The 18,130-nt window shown below is 43.6% G+C and overlaps 1 protein-coding gene across 1 annotated transcript in view; it reads right to left on the bottom strand.

Annotated features, from left to right (window-relative positions):
* Positions 1-18,130, bottom strand: part of csmd1b (CUB and Sushi multiple domains 1b) — a 2,043,836-nt gene that overhangs the window by 89,972 nt on the left and 1,935,734 nt on the right. The window contains exon 58 of the mRNA XM_078213588.1: positions 1,042-1,215. Within this exon, the coding sequence (XP_078069714.1) occupies positions 1,042-1,215 (174 nt within the window). The remainder of the gene's footprint in view (positions 1-1,041; positions 1,216-18,130) is intronic.

Genomic DNA, 18,130 nt, shown 5'->3' with positions numbered 1-18,130 from the left:
ACTTCCTAACACCCTGTCACCCTGTGAAATTTGAAACCAGGTATTCGCAAAGAGCATCAGCCCTCTGGAGGCAAAGTCATAAGACCGGCCAGTCCAGCAGAAAGAAACCCTCTGACCCTCTCCATTGACCAACTGTGAGAATGAACAAAATGCTGTCCTGGATGTAACTGAGAGCAGAAACAATAACAGCAAAATCCAACTCTTGTAATCACTCGTGAATTTCTCTGGGAGAATTCCTGGCCATGAGGTTTCTTGACCTTTACCTTAGTGGTTCCAAGGATGGGGGATTTTGGCTAAACTGGAAAAATTCAGAGGTTTGTTGGATGCGTCCCTGAAATGAAGGGTTTATCTCGTGAGAATAGTGTGAACAGGTTGGGGCTATACCATCGGAGTTTAGAAGGAGATCTTATTGAAACATATAAGATCCTGATGAGACTTGATAGGCTGAATACAGGAAGGATGTTTCTGCTTGCAGGGGAGACTAGAACAATGGGACACAGTTTCAGAATAAGTGGTCTCCTTTTTAAGTCAGAGATGAGGAGGATTTTTTTTTCTCAGAGGGTCATTAATCTGTGAGTCATTAGTCTGTGGAATTCTCTTCCCAGAAAGCAGGGTCATTGAATTCAAGGCTAGGTTAGACAGATATTTGATAGACAAGGGAGTCAAGGATTGTGGGGAGGAGGGGGAAGACAGGAAAGTGAAGTTGAGACCAGAACCAGATCAGCCATGATCTGATCAAATGGTGGAGGAGGCTGAAAGGGCCAAATGGGAGACTAAGGGGAGATTTGACTGAGTGTACAAGAGTGTGACAGACCTGGATAAGGTACATGTGATAAACTGTACCTACTAGCTGATGGTACAAGGACCAAGGGGTGAATGAGACACTGTATCAATAGCATCAGAAAAGGCGGTGCCTTTGACGTTGGCAATCTGAACTAGATTTTAATCCAAAATTCAAGAGCAGACACTGCACTATCCAATCTTTAAGATAAAGTAATTTCTATGTTGCTTGTGTCATGAAACAATGTATATTTATTGTACCTGAGCAATGAGGGAGAGACCCACTCCAGTGACTGTCCTCTTGACAAATACGAGTATTATTTCCAATCAGAGTTCGAGCTCCAACACAAGAGTAATGAACAACCGAACCAAAGGTAAACTTGTCTCCAAATAGCTCACCATTTACAGGAATGCCTGGATGACCACATGAAATTGCTGAAAAACAAAATGACCTTTATCAGAGCTGAAGTTGCAGGATTTGCCGTAAACAAATACAAATGTGCGACATTTAATATTTTAAAACCATGTTTCAAACCCTTGCAGAAATCTTCAAAACAGGGAATGCCATCCACCATGTTTGAAAGCAACAATAATGCACCCACCCAACCATAGAGGCTCATTTTTTACTCCTTCAATTTTCATAAAGCTTAAAGGCTATTTAAAGTACAATCAGTCCAATAACTGGTGAAATATAAACCAATGTACGAACTGTCACTCCTTAATTATGGTTTAACCATTTCTAAATACAAAATGCCTCAGAGATATCAATTGTATTCAATATGGAGAGGCCGTATTCAGAAAATAAAAGGCAAAATACTGAAAGTATCGATAATCTAAAACAAGACAGATAAAGGTTGGAAATGCCCAACAAGGCAATCACGTTTATAACCACAAAAAGTTAGAGTTTGACAAGCATACCGAGATCAGAAAATACAGAGAACAGTACGAGAGTGTCAGTGGAACAATTGCTGAATGATGGAATAAATCATCCCTGGCAAGTAATAAACAGAAGAATTACAGAAACAAACAACACAAAAGAAATAAGGAAAGCTTACAGACCTAGGAGTTCAGAAAATGGGGGATTTGGAAAGCATAGGAAACCTAAACATTAGGCTTAAAACTAACGCAGGATAAAACGGAAAACAAAACGCATGCAAAATGCAGGAGACCCACTAACTCTGAAAGGAAAGAGGAAGTGATGTTTTAGTGGTTTTTTACACTCCGCAGCCATGTTTAGACCTAGGATGGTGAGAGCAGCCATGACAGGTAACATTGTCCCTAAAGATGAATCTGCTTAACATATTTAAATTGACCTTGGATACAGTAGTTATTTCAACTGAGTTATATGTGTACAGTAGTATCAAAATAATGATACTGTAATCTTTGCATATTGCAATAGATAATACGCAAGTTCTTGATGACTGACATCATCACGTTAAATTACAAATATAAAGTTGTGGCATTGGGGGAAAGGGTAACTCTGTCTTGAAATTATGTTCTGTGACAATAGCGCATAACTGCTTAGCGTTTTTGGAATTCTTTTTCATTTATTTCAACAGAAAAATTTCAAGGTGGGCTGGTGGTCAGAGTTTTGAAACTGATGAAGACAAATTGTTGACAGTGTCAGTGGATTCAAATACCTGAGAATGTCAATCAATGATTAGAAAATTAGGAGCACAAACTTCATTCAGATGGAGGAGCTTTCTCACCCAGAAGTTGTCCAATAATTCACCAAGGAAGGTTAGTGGCATTTGATGAATTTTTAGCGAAAGGTAGGAACGTGAGGTGCCTGAGATTTATCAGAAGGGATTGAGGGTGTGGTTAAATGGAGTAGAGTGGAATTGAACTCTTTTGGAAAGGATAAATAGGTAATAGTGTTCAGCTCTGTCAGAAGGAATTGATAACTGAAGGAGCAAGCTATGATTGTGATCTATCAGAAGAAAAAGCGTAAGTGGGTCCAATGCTGTTTCCTGTCCAGGATATTCTTATAATATTACACAAATCATCTTTTGTCATATACTGCTTATGATACTATGCAATTGGAAAATAAAGGGCAAGTTTTTTTCCATTTTGGGATGCCAAAGTCAGGGTCAAAGGCAGGTCACAGCCCTACATTGTTTTGGGAACAGTCATACAACATCAATTTTGCTTAGATAGGCCAATTGGTAGCCAGAGGTTGCGCTGGTTAACCTATTAAGAATGATGGGAGGGCTCTCAAAGCTGGGATGCTAACAAGAGGCTCTCCATCATGGAAGGAGTTGCAGCCTGCCGTTGCAGGTCATAGAGTCATAGAGGTTTACAGCATGGAAACAGACCCTTTAGCCCAATTTGTCCATGCCACCCTCTTTTTTTAAACCCCTAAGTAGATCCCAATTGCCTGCATTTGGCCCAAATCCCTCTATATCCATCTTACCTATGTAACTGTCTAACCGCTTTTTAAAAGACAAAATTGTACCCGCCTCTACTACTATCTCTGGCAGCTTGTTCCAGACACTCACCACCCGCTGTGTGAAAGAATTGCTCCTTTTGTATCTCTCCCCTCTCACCTTAAACCTATGCCCTCTAGTTTTAGACTCCCCTACCTTTGGGAAAAGATATTGACTATCTAGCTGATCTATGCCCCTCATTATTTTATAGACCTCTATAAGATCACCCCTCAGCCTCCTACGCTCCAGAGAAAAAAGTCCCAGTCTATCCAGCCTCCCCTTATAACTCAAACCATCAAGTTCTGGTAGCATCCTAGTAAATCTGTTCTGCACTCTTTCTAGTTTAATAATATCCTTTCTATAATAGTGTGACCAGAACAGTATTCCAAGTGTGGCCTTACCAATGTCTTGTACAACTTCGATGTGTAGATGCCAGCATTGGACTGGGGTAAGCACAGTAAGAAGTCTCACAACACCAGGTTAAAGTCCAACAGGTTTATTTGGCAGCACAAGTTTCCGGAGTCTCATTCTCCTTCTTCAGGTGACTGAGGAGTTGTGTTCCCAAACAGGGCAAAAACAAACACAAACTCAATATACAAGATAATGGTTGGAATGCGAGTCTTTACAGGTAATCAAGTCTTAAAGGTACAGACAATGTGAGTGGAGAGAGGGTCAAGCACAGGTTAAAGAGGTGTGTATTGTCTCCAGCCAGGACAGTTAGTGAGATTTTGCAAGCCCAGGCAAGTTGTAGGGGTTACAGATAGTGTGACATGAACCCAAGATCCCGGTTGAGGCCGTCCTTATGTGTGCGGAACTTGGCTATCAGTTTCTGCTCAGCGATTCTGCGCTGTCATGTGTCGTGAAGGCCGCCTTGGAGAACGCTTACCCAAAGATTAGAGGCTGAATGCCCATGACTGCTGAAGTGTTCCCTGACTGGAAGGGAACACTCCTGCCTGGTGATTGTCAAGCAGTGTTCACTCCTCCGTTGTCGTAGCGTCTGCATGGTCTCCCCAGTGTACCATGCCTCGGGACATCCTTTCCTGCAGCGTATCAGGTAGACAACGTTGGCCGAGTCACAAGAGTATGTACCGTGTATCTGGTGGATGGTGTTCTCACGTGAGATGATGGCATCCGTATCGATGATCTGGCACGTCTTACAGAGGTTGCTGTGGCGGGGTTGTGTGGTGTCGTGGTCACTGTTCGCCTGAAGGCTGGGTAGTTTGCTGCGGACAATGGTCTGTTTGAGGTTGCGCAGTTTTTTGAAGGCAAGAAGTGGGGGTGTGGGGATGGCCTTGGCGAGATGTTCGTCTTCAATGACACGTTGAAGGCTCCGGAGAAGATGTCATAGCTTCTCCACTCCGGGAAAACACTGGACGACGAAGGGTACTCTGTCCGCTGTGTCCCGTGTTTGTCTTCTGAGGAGGTCGGTGCGGTTTGTCGCTGTGGCACGTCGGAACTGTTGATCGATGAGTTGAGCGCCATATCCTGTTCTTATGACGGCGTCTTTCAGCGTCACAACTCCTCACTCACCTGAAGAAGGAGCCAGAGACTCCAAAAGCTTGTGCTGCCAAATAAACCTGTTGGACTTTAACCCGGTGTTGTGAGACTTCTTACTGTTGTACAGCTTCAACAAGATGTGCCAACTACTGTATTCAATGTTCTGACCAATGAAACCAAGCATGTTGAATGCCTTCTTCACCACCCTGTCCACCTGTGACTCCACTTTCAAGGAGCTGGGTTTTCTGGGTTTCTGGGTTTTCGCCTCTCCCTGGAGATCACATGGTCTGGAATGGGGGGGGGTGGGGGTGAGTTAATAGGTTGTGATGAACAAAGCATCGTAGCTGTGAGGGACAGCTCGGTGGATAGGATATTAGTATGTAGATAGGCTGGAAAATTGGGCGGGGATCCTGGATTCAGGATTCAATCCTGGACCGGGGAGCGGCGCGGGCTTGGAGGGCCGAAGGGCCTGTTCCTGTGCTGTATTGTTCTTTGTTGTTCTTGAGCTATGAACCTGTACCCCCAGATCTCTTTGTTCTATAACTCTCCCCAACAGGTAAAGGAGAGGAGAGCATTCCTCTACATTGTGGTGCTTTCTCAGCATTTTTAAAGATTTGAACTAAAAATAACAATGGGAAAAAACAATGGGAAACTACTCCACAGGGGGTGTCTGTGGCTGCAAGTATAGTGTGGTAGAGGAGTGGGGGGACCTCAGGATCATCTTGGACCAGCACTGACATCACTCTCTTGCTGGGCAGCTGCCATTAGGCACTTACCACACTTGAGCCAGCCAGCCACCTCCCCCCCTTTTGTATCTTTTTCCCGAAGGAAGAAGGTCCCGAAGGAGAGAATGTCCGGGGTGCGTGGGATCCTTAATTATGCTGGCTGCTTTGCCGAGGCAGCAGGAAGTATAGATAGAGTCAATGGATGGGAGACTGGTTCGTGGATTGGATTGGATTGGGCTACATTCACAACCTTTTGTAGTTTCTTGCGGTCTTGGGCAGAGCAGGAGCCATACCAAGCTGTGATACAACCAGAAAGAATGCTTTCTATGGTGCATCTGTAAAAGTTGGTGAGAGTCGTAGCTGACATGCCAAATTTCCTTCGTCTTCTGAGGAAGTAGAGACATTGGTGGGCTTTATTAACTATAGTGTCGGCATGGGGGGACCAGGACAGGTTGTTGGTCATCTAAACATCTGGACATCTAAAAACTTGAAGCTCTTGACCATTTCTACTTTGTCCCCATTGATGTAGACAGGGGCATATTCTCTTTACGCTTCTTGAAGTCGATGACAATCTCCTTCGTTTTGTTGACATTGAGGGAGAGATTATTGTTGTTAGACCAAATGTGGATGTGGATATATGTGTAGTGATGCTTGGATAGTGATGTCTTCCTTGATTGTAGAAACTATTAATAATCTAATGCTTACGGTATTATAGTATAAGTGAGTATAAACTATTGCCTGGCTCCTGGCGGTTGTGTGAGGTCATGTGATGGTATGGCCTTATTCTGCAGACAACTGCCTAAGATAAGCTGAATGCAGCTGCGATCACTTGTTATCACACAAGTGTTCTGTGTGGCAGCATACGTGCACAGAATGTGACTGGCCAGTGAAGGTCAGCACGAGGAGTGCACGAAGCATTATTATCCTCTGATTGGTAACGGGTATAATGGGGCTGTAGCTGGTAGGCTATCGGGTCGCTTGCATGCGTTAGAAAAAAAGTATTTGTATTGTACCAAAACAAAGAAGTGTGTTCAGTCTCCCCTGAGGACTGCAGGCTTTGTTAGCCTGCATCATTAAGGAAGACTGACCCGACGTCGTAACATAATGAAATAAAGAGGTTGATTAAACACCTGGAGTTGAATCGATTTGTTGTCGAACCAAGCCTGATAGAGTGTAATTTGAGATTATCAGAGGGAGAGATTATTGTTGCGAGACCAGTTTACCAGATTCTCTATCTCATTCCTGTGCTCTGTCTCATCATTGTTTGAGATCCGACCCACTACGGTGGTGACATCAGCAAACTTGAAAATCGAATTGGAGGAGAATTTAGCCACACAGTCATAAGTGTATAAGGAGTATAGTAGGGGGCTGAGAACACAGCCTTGTGGGGCACCAGTATTGAGGGTGATCGTGGAGGAGGTGTTGTTGCCTATCCTTACTGATTGTGGTCTGTGAGTTAGGAAGTTCAGGATCCAGTCGCAGTGGGAGGTGCTGAGGCCCAGGCCACGGAGTTTGGAGACGAGTTTCGTGGGAATAATCGTGTTGAAGGTTGAGCTGTAGTCAATAAATAGGAGTCTGACAAAGGTGTCCTTGTTATCTCGGTGTTCCAGGGTCGAGTGCAGGGCCAGGGAAATGGCATCTGCTGTATACCTGTTGCGGCAGTAGGCAAACTGTAGTGGATCCAGGTAGTCCGGGAGGCTGGAATTGATTCGTGCCATGCCTAATCTTTCGAAGCACTTCATAAAGATGGATGTTAGAACCACCGGCCGACAGTCATTAAGGCACGCTGCTTGCTTTTTCTTAGGAGGAGAAACGCAAGGAAGAATCTTTGTTCCTCCTTGTGTTTCTAAACTCTTAAACCAATTCCCTCACCTCTGCAGCCCACCATCTTCACTTCCCTTCCTAGGCTTTTCAATCTCTCCTTGTCCAAAGCAGTAAACTTAACTGGGTCAGCCACCATGGCTATCTTCATCGTGGGGTCGACCTGCAGTCCCAGCTGTGCCCATTACTTTATTCTGGAGGTCCTTGGACTGTGAGAGTGGTTGGCCAATCTGATTGGTTGACAGCTCTCAAGGGTGGGACTTCTTCCGACTGTGGACCGTAAGTCCCACTCTGCTTATTTAGCCCACCTGCAGTTCATTGCCATGGCGGGGTGGAATTTATTTAAGTCACTCAGCTCAGCCAACATTTGAAAGGGGGGGGGGGGGGGCTCGGGGTGTTGGGTGAGCAGTAGGACACTCTCCCACCCTGCAAAATTCAGCCCATAAAAATAGCATGTATTTCCAGGAATATCGGTCTGTCTTTATCTTCAATAGAAAAGTGACAATGATTAATTAATTTTCCAGGGTCAGAGAGGTTTATCAGCCGTAATTATGACTTAGTATGCCATTAAAAAAAGTTACATCTCATTAATAAGACAAAACATTTTCATTTTAACAACAATATTATGGCATAAAAGGTGGAGGTCTCATTAGTTCAGTGATTTCTAATTGATTTGCACCTGTGAAGACTTCAACAGCAGATCATGTGGAGGAGCAGGAAAACACTGACAGAAACTTCTGGCATTCCATGTTGGTTTCACTGTGCATGCGTGGATGACAGAAGTTGCTGTCAATGTCACAGTTATAATGACATAGGAACACTGATAATTGTGCCATCATTACAAGCACAGAATCCAAGCCTACAATATGATGCAAGGTTTATACGGTACAGCACTTTCGAGTTGTACTAGGACAGGTCCCACAATTATTTTGAGGCCTGAATTCTCCGATGTCGTCTGCCCTGCCTCACCGCTGCCAGCGGGAATGGACAATTTGGCACTCAACCAAATCTCCATCCGCTGTACTGAGACCAGAGAATCCCATCTGGGGGCAAGGTCGGACTATTCCAGCCTGGAATTTTGTATCCAAGTTCTGATGCTGGTTCAGTAGAATGGGAGTAAACAATTTAGCAATTGGTTTGTGATTGTGTAAAGTGAACATTATCGTAAAATATTCTGAGTAATTTAAACTATCATTAATTAGCATTTTTGATTATCACCAATAACCGTGCTGCCATTTAATCTTAAACTCTATCCATTATCATCAAATTCTGTTTATGGAATGATGTACAGAGTGGAATTCTTTCAATCCCCATTATTCTTATTCCCTAGCTTCCTGAAGAAAGTGACCTTTGCTAAACATTAATTCCCATTTTTCATAATTTGTCCAAGTGGCAATCCTTCCTGTGTAAATGTTCACAAAATAAATTTAGGTATATCATTTTTGGTCTGACTGGCCGTACAACCAGGGAGCAACTCACCTCCTGACTCCCCAAACTCTGTTCACCATCTACATGGCACAAGTCAGGAGTGTGATGGAATACTCTCCACTTGCCAAGATGAGTGCAGTTCCAAAGATGCTCAGGAAACTTATCATCCAGGACAAAGCAGCCCACTTCATCAGCACCCAAGGCACCACCTTCACCACTCATCCCCTCCATCATTAATGCACAATGGTAGCAATGCGTACCATCTCCAAGATACACTGCAGCAGCTTGCCAAGGCTCCTTCGACAAACCCATGATCTTTACCACTGAGAATAACAAGGGCAGCAGATACATGGGAAAGACACAACCTGGAAGTTTTACCCTAAGTCACTGCCCATCCTGACTAAGAAATATATCACCATCCTTTCATTATTACTAGGTCAAAATCATGCAACTCCCTTCCAAAGAGCACTGTAGTTGTACCTATACCACATGGGCCACAGTGGTTCAAGAAGATGGTTCACCATCATCTTCTCCAGAGCAAAAACAGATGGGCAATAAATGCTGGCCAAGCCAGACACTGGTAGCAAAAACAGATGGGCAATAAATGCTGGCCTAGCCTGCATCCCAAGTTAGAAAATCAATGGCATTTCCTTCACCAAATCCAATGAAATTCCATGGCATTTTCTTCACCAAATCCTCTATCATCAACACCCTGGGTGTCACCATTGACCAGAAGCTCTACTGGATCAGCCACATAAAAGCCACTGGAGCAGATCAGAAGCCGGGTATTCTGATGAGTGGCCACTTTCTGACTCGTCATAGCACTGTCAACACGAACAAGGTATGAGTCAGGAGTGTAAAGGAACAACACTCAAAAAGCTTGACTGCATCCAAGACAAAACAGTCCAACTTTGCTATTTTGCATTTAATGATATAGCTGAAACACAAGGGAAATAATGAATACAGTTTTGAGTTGAAGCGGACACTGGGATTGACAGCAATGGTAGCAATTTTATCCAAAATGTATATCATTTATTTGCTGACAGGATATGGATGATTTCACTGGCCATTCTGCAAAATGTGCCCATTCCTCGTTGGTCTGTGATGGTTCTGACTAGTCTTCATGAATTTGTATTGTTCTGTCGTAATGGTGCAATAATGTTCCTGAAGGAGTTCCAAGTTTCTTGCCCAGAGTCAGTATGAGATGACAGTGGGGCTTTACCACTTTGCAGTGGAACATTAATAGGCACAGAATAAACCTCAGAATATTCAGAGGCAGTCAGTCCAGTCACTGAAAGTGATACCCCATTTAAAATGTCACAAAGGTTTTGACGATAGCGAATAGAATCCTATCTATGCCAGAACCCTCTTCCCTTGATCCGAGGGTAACACGGAGATGAGAAGTAACACAGTGGCCAGAATTCTACATTGATCCAGCGGGCACATGCCTGGCCCAGAAGCACGTGGAATCGCGGAAGAAGATGTCGGCATGCATCCCGATCTTATCGCACACCATTTTGGACAGCAGGTGAGTGAGAGTCAGAAGCATGCCCGCCGACAATGGAGCAGGGAATTTAGCACATTGAGGGGCAAATTGAACACAATTTTACGTGGCCCGTTTGCTTTCATGGTTGGCGGGCAGCCTTTACGTTTTAGCTGCAATCTCAAGCCAGGGCGGGATGAACTGTCAAGACTGAAATAGAATTCCACAGATGAGGTCGTGCTTGATTGCGCAGCCTGGACACTGGTAGCAGTGTTTTAAATCAATATTTTTTATGGGTCAGCTGTGCAGTGGTTGTCCCCCTGAGGGAGGACATTAGAAATGCCAGCCCGCACCCTCCCTTTTCTAGGTGCCTTCCCTCCCTGGCAGCACTCAGTCTTTCACAGAATGTATCTCACAATGGATGGCCATTAGTTGGCCTCCAGGGCCAACTGCAGCTGGGGACAAATTTCCTATTCGCTTCTGGTCCCGCTGAGCGGACATACCTGCCGGGTGAACACTCCTACAGCATGGACCTGTTCAAACCACCATTAGTTTTTGAACTGGGTATTACTGATTGACCCCCTTTACTGCATTGCCCTTCGATTTACAGAGACGACAGAATAATAGTTAACTATCCAACATTAGGAATGAAACCAACGCTTCTTTCCATTCATCTTTGAAAAATGTAAAAACTCAAAGCCTGCATAAGCCTGCACAAAACTGAGAAAGACACATTTTGCTCGATTAGCAACTGATTGTTGAATTACTCACTGGAGAACAGCTCTCGGGTATAAATAACTAGCTGGGAATTAAATTCCTCGGTGTGATTAGTGCTGTGTTTCATGGTCAAATATGATTTAACTTTAGAAAGATGGGCACCAAACATACAATAAGCTGGTAAGCATAAATGTAATGACTTTCTGCTGGGAGAAAGTAAGTGAGAAATAAATTAATATTGTAATTGAAATTCTGCGTTGTTAGTTTGCTAAGGCTGGTGGAAATTGAATGTCTGCCACAACAATGAAAATGGCAAAGGTTGAATTGAAGTCTTTGCCTTCTTCAAGTTACTTTTGGCAAGATAGCTATTGCTTTTTATATTAGAATTTGAGTGAGGGCAAATGGATTTGCTCCTCAAAATGTGCTGCAAGAATTTAAAGTTGCTGAATTATCAATGTCTTGACCTTCAACGTTCTGTTAAGATTTAATGCTTTCCGACAATCAACTCTGAAAATCTTCTCCAACCCCGCTTGTTTCCATGCGCACAGTTTGATGTTTGGCCCACCACTTTTTCCCTAATTTTATTTAATTTTCATTCATCTGGTGTGATATCACTGGGGCTCGGAGGATGATGTGGAGATGCCGGCGTTGGACTGGGGTGAACACAGTAAGAGTTTTAACAACACCAGGTTAAAGTCCAACAGGTTTATTTGGTAGCAAATGCCATTAGCTTTCGGAGCGCTGCTCCTTCGTCAGATGGAGTAGAAATGTGCTCTCAAACAGGGCACAGAGACACAAAATCAAGTTGCAGAATACTGATTAGAATGCGAATCCCTACAGCCAGCCAGATCTTAAAGATACAGACAATGTGGGTGGAGGGAGCATTAAGCACAGGTTAAAGAGATGTGTTTTGTCTCCAGACAGGACAGCCTGCAAGTCCAGGAGGCAAGCTGTGGGGGTTACTGATAACCTGACATTAATCCAACATCCCGGTTTAGGCCGTTCTCATGTGTGCGGAACTTTCATAGAAAGCCCGCTTCAGCAGTCATGGGCATTCAGCCTCTGATCTTCAGGTAAGCATTCTCCAAGGCGGCCTTCACGACACACAACAGCGCAGAGTCGCTGAGCAGAAACTGATAGCCAAGTTCCGCACACATGAGAACGGCCTAAACCGGGATGTTGGATTTATGTCAGATTATCAGTAACCCCCACAGCTTGCCTCCTGGACTTGCAGGCTGTCCTGTCTGGAGACAATACACATCTCTTTAACCTGTGCTTAATGCTCCCTCCACCCACATTGTCTGTATCTTTAAGATCTGGCTGGCTGTAGGGATTTGCATTCTAATCAGTATTCTGCAACTTGATTTTGTGTCTCTGTGCACTGTTTGAGAGCACATTTCCACTCCATCTGACGAAGGAGCAGCGCTCCGAAAGGTAATGGTATTTGCCACCAAATAAACCTGTTGGATTTTAACCTTGTGTTGTTAAAACTATTACTGTGCTCGGAGGATGGACAGCCCACTTGCAGGGTGCACTGGGAATTGCCCTGGACTGCCAAAGCAGACCTTAATCCTCAGATTCTCTTGGCCACTATTAGGAGATACTGCAGCCATCACGTTTGACACAGCCAAAATCTGGAATTGAGTACAGCAGGACATGTAACCCGCAGTGAGCGTCAACCGTGGCTCATTTGGTAGCACTCTCACCTCAGAGTCACAAGATTCTGCACTAAAATTCCACTCCAGAGCTTAACTGAGCACAAAAAAAATTTAATTGACACACCACTGCTATACTGACAGAGGTGTTGTCTTGCAGATGAGATGTTAAAATGAGGCCCATTTGATCTCTCACACCAATACAAAATATTCCATTTCGAAACGGAGCAGGGGGAATTATTCCCTGGCCAATATTTATCTCAATCAACATCATAAAAACAGATTATCTGGTCATTAACACATTGCTGTTGGTGGGAATTGAGTGCAAATTACTTGCCACATTTACTATAACAGTGACTACATTTCAAAATATTTTGTTGGCTCTAACGTGCTTTGAGACATCCAGTAGCTGTGAAAAAAGCTATATAAACACGAGTCTTTTGTTAATCTGTCCTTGGTTTAAAATGAAATGAAACAAAATGTCGCCGAAGTCCCAGAGGACCATAGGCTGCTCTCCCCTTTGAGGGCGAAAGCTGACTGGGGTGGCAGAGTGGCTAGCACTGCTGCCTCATAGCGTCAGGGACCCGGGTTCAATTCCGGCCTCGGGTGACTGTCTGTATGGAGTTTGCATGTTCTGCCTGTGTCTGCGTCGGTTTCCTCCCAGTGCTCCGGTTTCCTCCCACAGACCAAAGATGTGCAGGTTGGGTTGACTGCTGTGGTAAATTACCCATTAGCGTCAGGAGGATTAGCAGGCCAAATACATGGGGTTACGGGGATAGGGCCTGGGTGGGATTGTTGTTAGTGCAGGCTTGATGGGCGAAATGGCCTCCTTCTGCACTGTAGCGATTCTATGATTGGTGGTGATTTGACCTAAGGATCACCACACCTCAGGCAAGGACGAGGTTGAGAAGGTGGGGCCTTCATAAATGACCTCAGCCAGTATAGGAATTGAACCCACGCCGTTGGCATTGCTCCATGTCATGAACCAGCAAACTAAGCTAAATGACCCTTTTGCCGTTGGTTTTTGATGAGGAACTATGCCAACTTTATGGGTTCAATCCCATACCGGCTGAGGTTATTCATGAAAGCCCCACCTTTGCAACCTTGCTCCTTGCCTGAGGTGTGCTGATCCTCAGGTTAAATCACCACCAGTCAGCTTTCGCCCACAAAGGGGAGAGCAGCCGATGGTCACCTGGGACTATGGGTCTAAAGTATTATACGTTAGCACAAAAACTCAGAACCATCAGCCAGCCCAGATGGACTCCTAGATATGTATTTGACCCTTATTAACATTTGATTAGTCAGATGAAATAGTTGTTAATAGAAACATAATCGATTACATTTGTCAAATGGATCTTTTTAATCAGATTTTTGTAATATTATTCAGGTTACCTGGCTGTGACAGCAGAAAGCCTAGATCATAAAATCCCTTCAGTGCAGAAGGAGCACATTCGGCCCATCAAGCCTACACTGACAACAATCCCTCGCAGGCCCTCTCCCTGCAATCCCATTTATTTACCCTGCTAATCCCCCTCACTCTAAGGGGCAATTTAGCATGGCCAATCCACCGAATCCGTACATCTTTGGAGTGTGGGAGGAAACCAGAGCACCTGGAGGAAACCCACACAGACACGGGGAGAATATGCAAACTCCACACAGACAATAATCACCCAAGGCCGAAATTGTACCCGAGTCCCTGGTGCCATGACGCAGCAGTGTTAACCACTGTGCCACCATGCTGCCCCAACTTGTTTTTCCTTTCTCTTAATAGCAATCAATAATCAATGACTCACTGGTCATTGAACAAGGGACAAAGGTGGCGAGGGGGGAAGGTGGCTTCACTTATGAGCTAGGCCATTCAGGGATAGATTTCTTCACATAAAGAGCAGTGGAAACCTGGAACAAGAAGATCATCGAATCATAGAATTCCTACAGTGCAGATGAAGGCCATTTGGCCCATTGAGCTTCCACTGACAACAATCCCACCCAGGTCCTATCCCTGTGACCCCACGCATTTACTCTGCTAGTACCCCTGACACTAAGGAGTATTTTGGCATGGCCAATCATCCTAATCCGCGAATCTTTGGACTGTGGGGGGAAACCCGAGCACCCTTGTGGGTAGCTGGGAGCAGATGTTCATGGCCCTGCGTGGAGAATGGAGTAAGAACATTGTAGGGAGCTGTTTGCTCTTTAAATTCTTTGTTAAACTTGACTTGTTTGGTATGAATTAGAACAGTCTGATTGGAAGAACCCACAGTGACACCATCAATCTCTGGTTATTAAACATGATCAGGAGAGCAAATCTTGAGACAGCAAGCATTCCTGTTTTGTTTCATTCTCCAGCATTATTCTCGACAACTTTTCCAGTCGTGTTTCTCACAGGGAGAGAGGAAAGGCAGAGCAAAGAAAATAAATGGATTGTCGAACAGCTGAGACAGGCAGATCCCAATCTGCGAGGAATATCAAAATTAAAACAGAGAATACTGGAAATACACAGCACAGGTCAGGCGGCATACTTGGAGAGAGAACCAGATTTAATAGCCAGGATTTTCAGACTCCGGTGACAGGACCCACCACACCAGACACGGCGGGACATTCCATTCACTTCGGAGGGACCTGGATATCCTACCGGTGGGAGGGGGGCAGAAAATTCCGGCCAATGTTGAAAGTCAATGACCTTTCATCGGTCCCGGAATGTTAACTTTGTTTCTCTCTCTACATACGCTGCCTGACCTGCTGATTATTTCAAGCATTTACTGTTTTTATTTCAGTTTCCTGTCATGTGCAGAATTTTGCTTTTGTGCTGGGAATTCCGATCGGAAACATATTAACCCTTGGCTCACGATAAATGCCTCTTATTGACGAGGCAAGACTGAAACATTGATGGTTATGCTCAACTATTTGTATCTCTGTCCTTTTATTTGAGATGTTGATGTGTACCATCACATTATTATCACTGATATGGCTGCCATATTTTTAAAGTGAGACAAGGTAGAAGAGAACACGGGGCAAAGGGGTATTAAACTTTTTTTTTAAATGACAAGAAAATAATGCAACTAAAGTTAAAATAATTTCTTCCAGAGAATGTTAACAAGTAGAACAGGACAAAATGGAGAAAAACAACAAAAGTTAGTGCCAACAGAAAATATCATAATTTAAGATGTCATGTCTTGGGTATTTATTCCTGTGTTTTAGTGTCTCTCATTGAAACATATAAAATTCTGACAGAGCAGGACAGACTGGATGCAGCGATGGTGTCTCCCTCAGCCATTGGGTCATGGCCTCAGCATACAGGGTAGGCCTTTTAGGACTGAGATGAGGAGAAACCTCTTCACTCAGAGGGTGAAATTCTCTATCACAGCAAGCTGTAGAGGCCAATTCACTGAATGTATTTAAGAAAGAAACAGATTTCTAGATACCAAAGACATCAAAGGAAATGGGGAGGGTGTGGGGTATGACATTGAGATAGAGGATCAGCATCAATGGCAGAGCAGCTTGATGACCTACCCCTGCTCTGATTTTATTTGTTTCCAAGTTTCTAAGGAATGGCTCTTCCTCATACTTATTGGTTTAATATTGTAAGACTGTTTGTTACTCAGCATTTGAATATTTAAGATTCGGACAGTTAGGAAGATTTTCTTTTCAAATTCAACCGATCTAAGGGCTAAATAAAAATGATTCCCACATAAACAACCTCTCCAATGTTTACAGATATGGCTCAAAACATTACACATGACAAATGACAGCACAGCAAATAAATTGGCCATTCAGCCCAATCAGTCCATGATGGAACTTAAACTATTCTTGATCCTTCTCCCATCTTTCCTCATCATCGGCATAACCCCTTAATACCCCCCTCTCTCATGCGTATCTACCTTATCCATGAAATGCTTCAATATTCCACATTTTCATCACTCTGGGTAAAATGTTTTTTTTCTCCTGCATCCTCTATTGTACTCTTTGGTTTATTTTTCCACAAAAAATATAATTTATGCATAAAATTTGTGAAGGCACATTGTAAAGTTAAATTTGAACTGTTAAGTGCAAAACATAAGTTTCTTTCAATGCAATAGCTGACACTTTGCCTCGCTACACTTACAAATTGCAGATTATACTGACAATGTACATTTCACATCAAATATACAGTCCAAGGGGTTGTAGATTTCTTGCTGACTATCTGGGATGTATTTTTGCTCTTCCCAACAGTAGGAACGCTCTCTTTATTGACCTTTTGCAATTTAAAAAACTTTATATGATATACATATACACTGAATCAGTCAGGAATATTCACCAACAGGCAGGTATAATTAAAAAATGGAAGCTGATGATCTTGGAAGGATTCTACAATGAAAAGATATGACATGAAAATTAATCTAAGTGACATAATTGTGACGCAAGTGAAGAGTTAACAGCTGGAAAGAGCTGACTATTTGTAATACTCTAACATGGGGTTATAGGAACTCCATAACAATTAAAAACTTACTTTTGCATTTCTCAAGTCATGTCATGTCTTGAGTATTTATTTCTGTGTTTTAGTGTCTCTCATTGAAACATATAAAATTCTGACAGGGCAGGACAGACTGGATGCAGCGATGGTGTCTCCAGAAGAAATGCTTCGAGTAGAGGGGTCTTCGCGTAGGAGTAGAAGAACTGCCATTCAGCCCATCAAGTCTGCTCCGCAATTCAATGAGATCATGAATCATCTGATCTGAAAATCCTCAACTTCACTTCCCCATCTTATCCCTATAACTCTCAATTCCCTTACTGATTAAAAACAGGACACTACTGCCTGTCTATATCTTTCCAAATGGAGTGGATTTCAGATTACTGGCAGTACACCCTGCAGAAGAGATTGTGCATAAAATTTTGTTGTATTTATTTGCAGCTTTCTTTTCAGAGGCTGGTAATGTGAAAATAACATTGGTAGCAACAATGAGCAGTCTGTTCGTGACAAAAATAAAATCAGTAACTGGCAGCAACAGCTAGTTGGGTCTGCTTGGACGGATGCTTTGCATTCGCCAGCGAGATGAAAACAATGTCCTAGAAACTCAAAAGCATCTAAAAGCCAACATACAAGGGGCTTACAACACCTGCCTGCACACATAGTCACAGGAACCACAAGAGATTGGTGCTTGCAACTCATTATCACGAGTCAGGCATGCGACCAGTGCTACCTATAGGGATTGGAAAATCGGACATTGCTGACACCACTTAATCCCAGCCAGCAGCGAATTCCTCTGGGAACAAGAATGTCTGCAAGTCATTCTGACCATTATACCATGGCTCTCCAATGCCAAATTGTGATTGTGATATCTGCTCCCCCAACAAGGGCATGGGAAGTCTTCCAGGGAATACCTCTACTGTCAGTTGGACAAAGTTGCTGATGAGATCAGTTTCAGAAGCTCAGATCTCAAAGCAAGATAGAAATTCTGGAAAAGGTTCAATGCCTCCACCAGAATTGATAAGGTAACAATGCTACTCTCTTATTCTCTGCATAAACCCCCAGCTTTAGTCTCCTATCTTAAAATGCACCACTCTCCTGCTCCATTCACTCTCCTACAATCATTGCATTACACCTCTATCCCCTTGAACTCTGAG

The sequence above is a fragment of the Mustelus asterias genome, chromosome 5, assembly GCF_964213995.1.
Source record: "Mustelus asterias chromosome 5, sMusAst1.hap1.1, whole genome shotgun sequence".
NCBI classification, from domain to species: domain Eukaryota; kingdom Metazoa; phylum Chordata; class Chondrichthyes; order Carcharhiniformes; family Triakidae; genus Mustelus; species Mustelus asterias.
The sequence above is the reverse complement of the archived record's forward strand: the minus strand, read 5'-3'. Positions and strand labels throughout refer to the sequence as shown.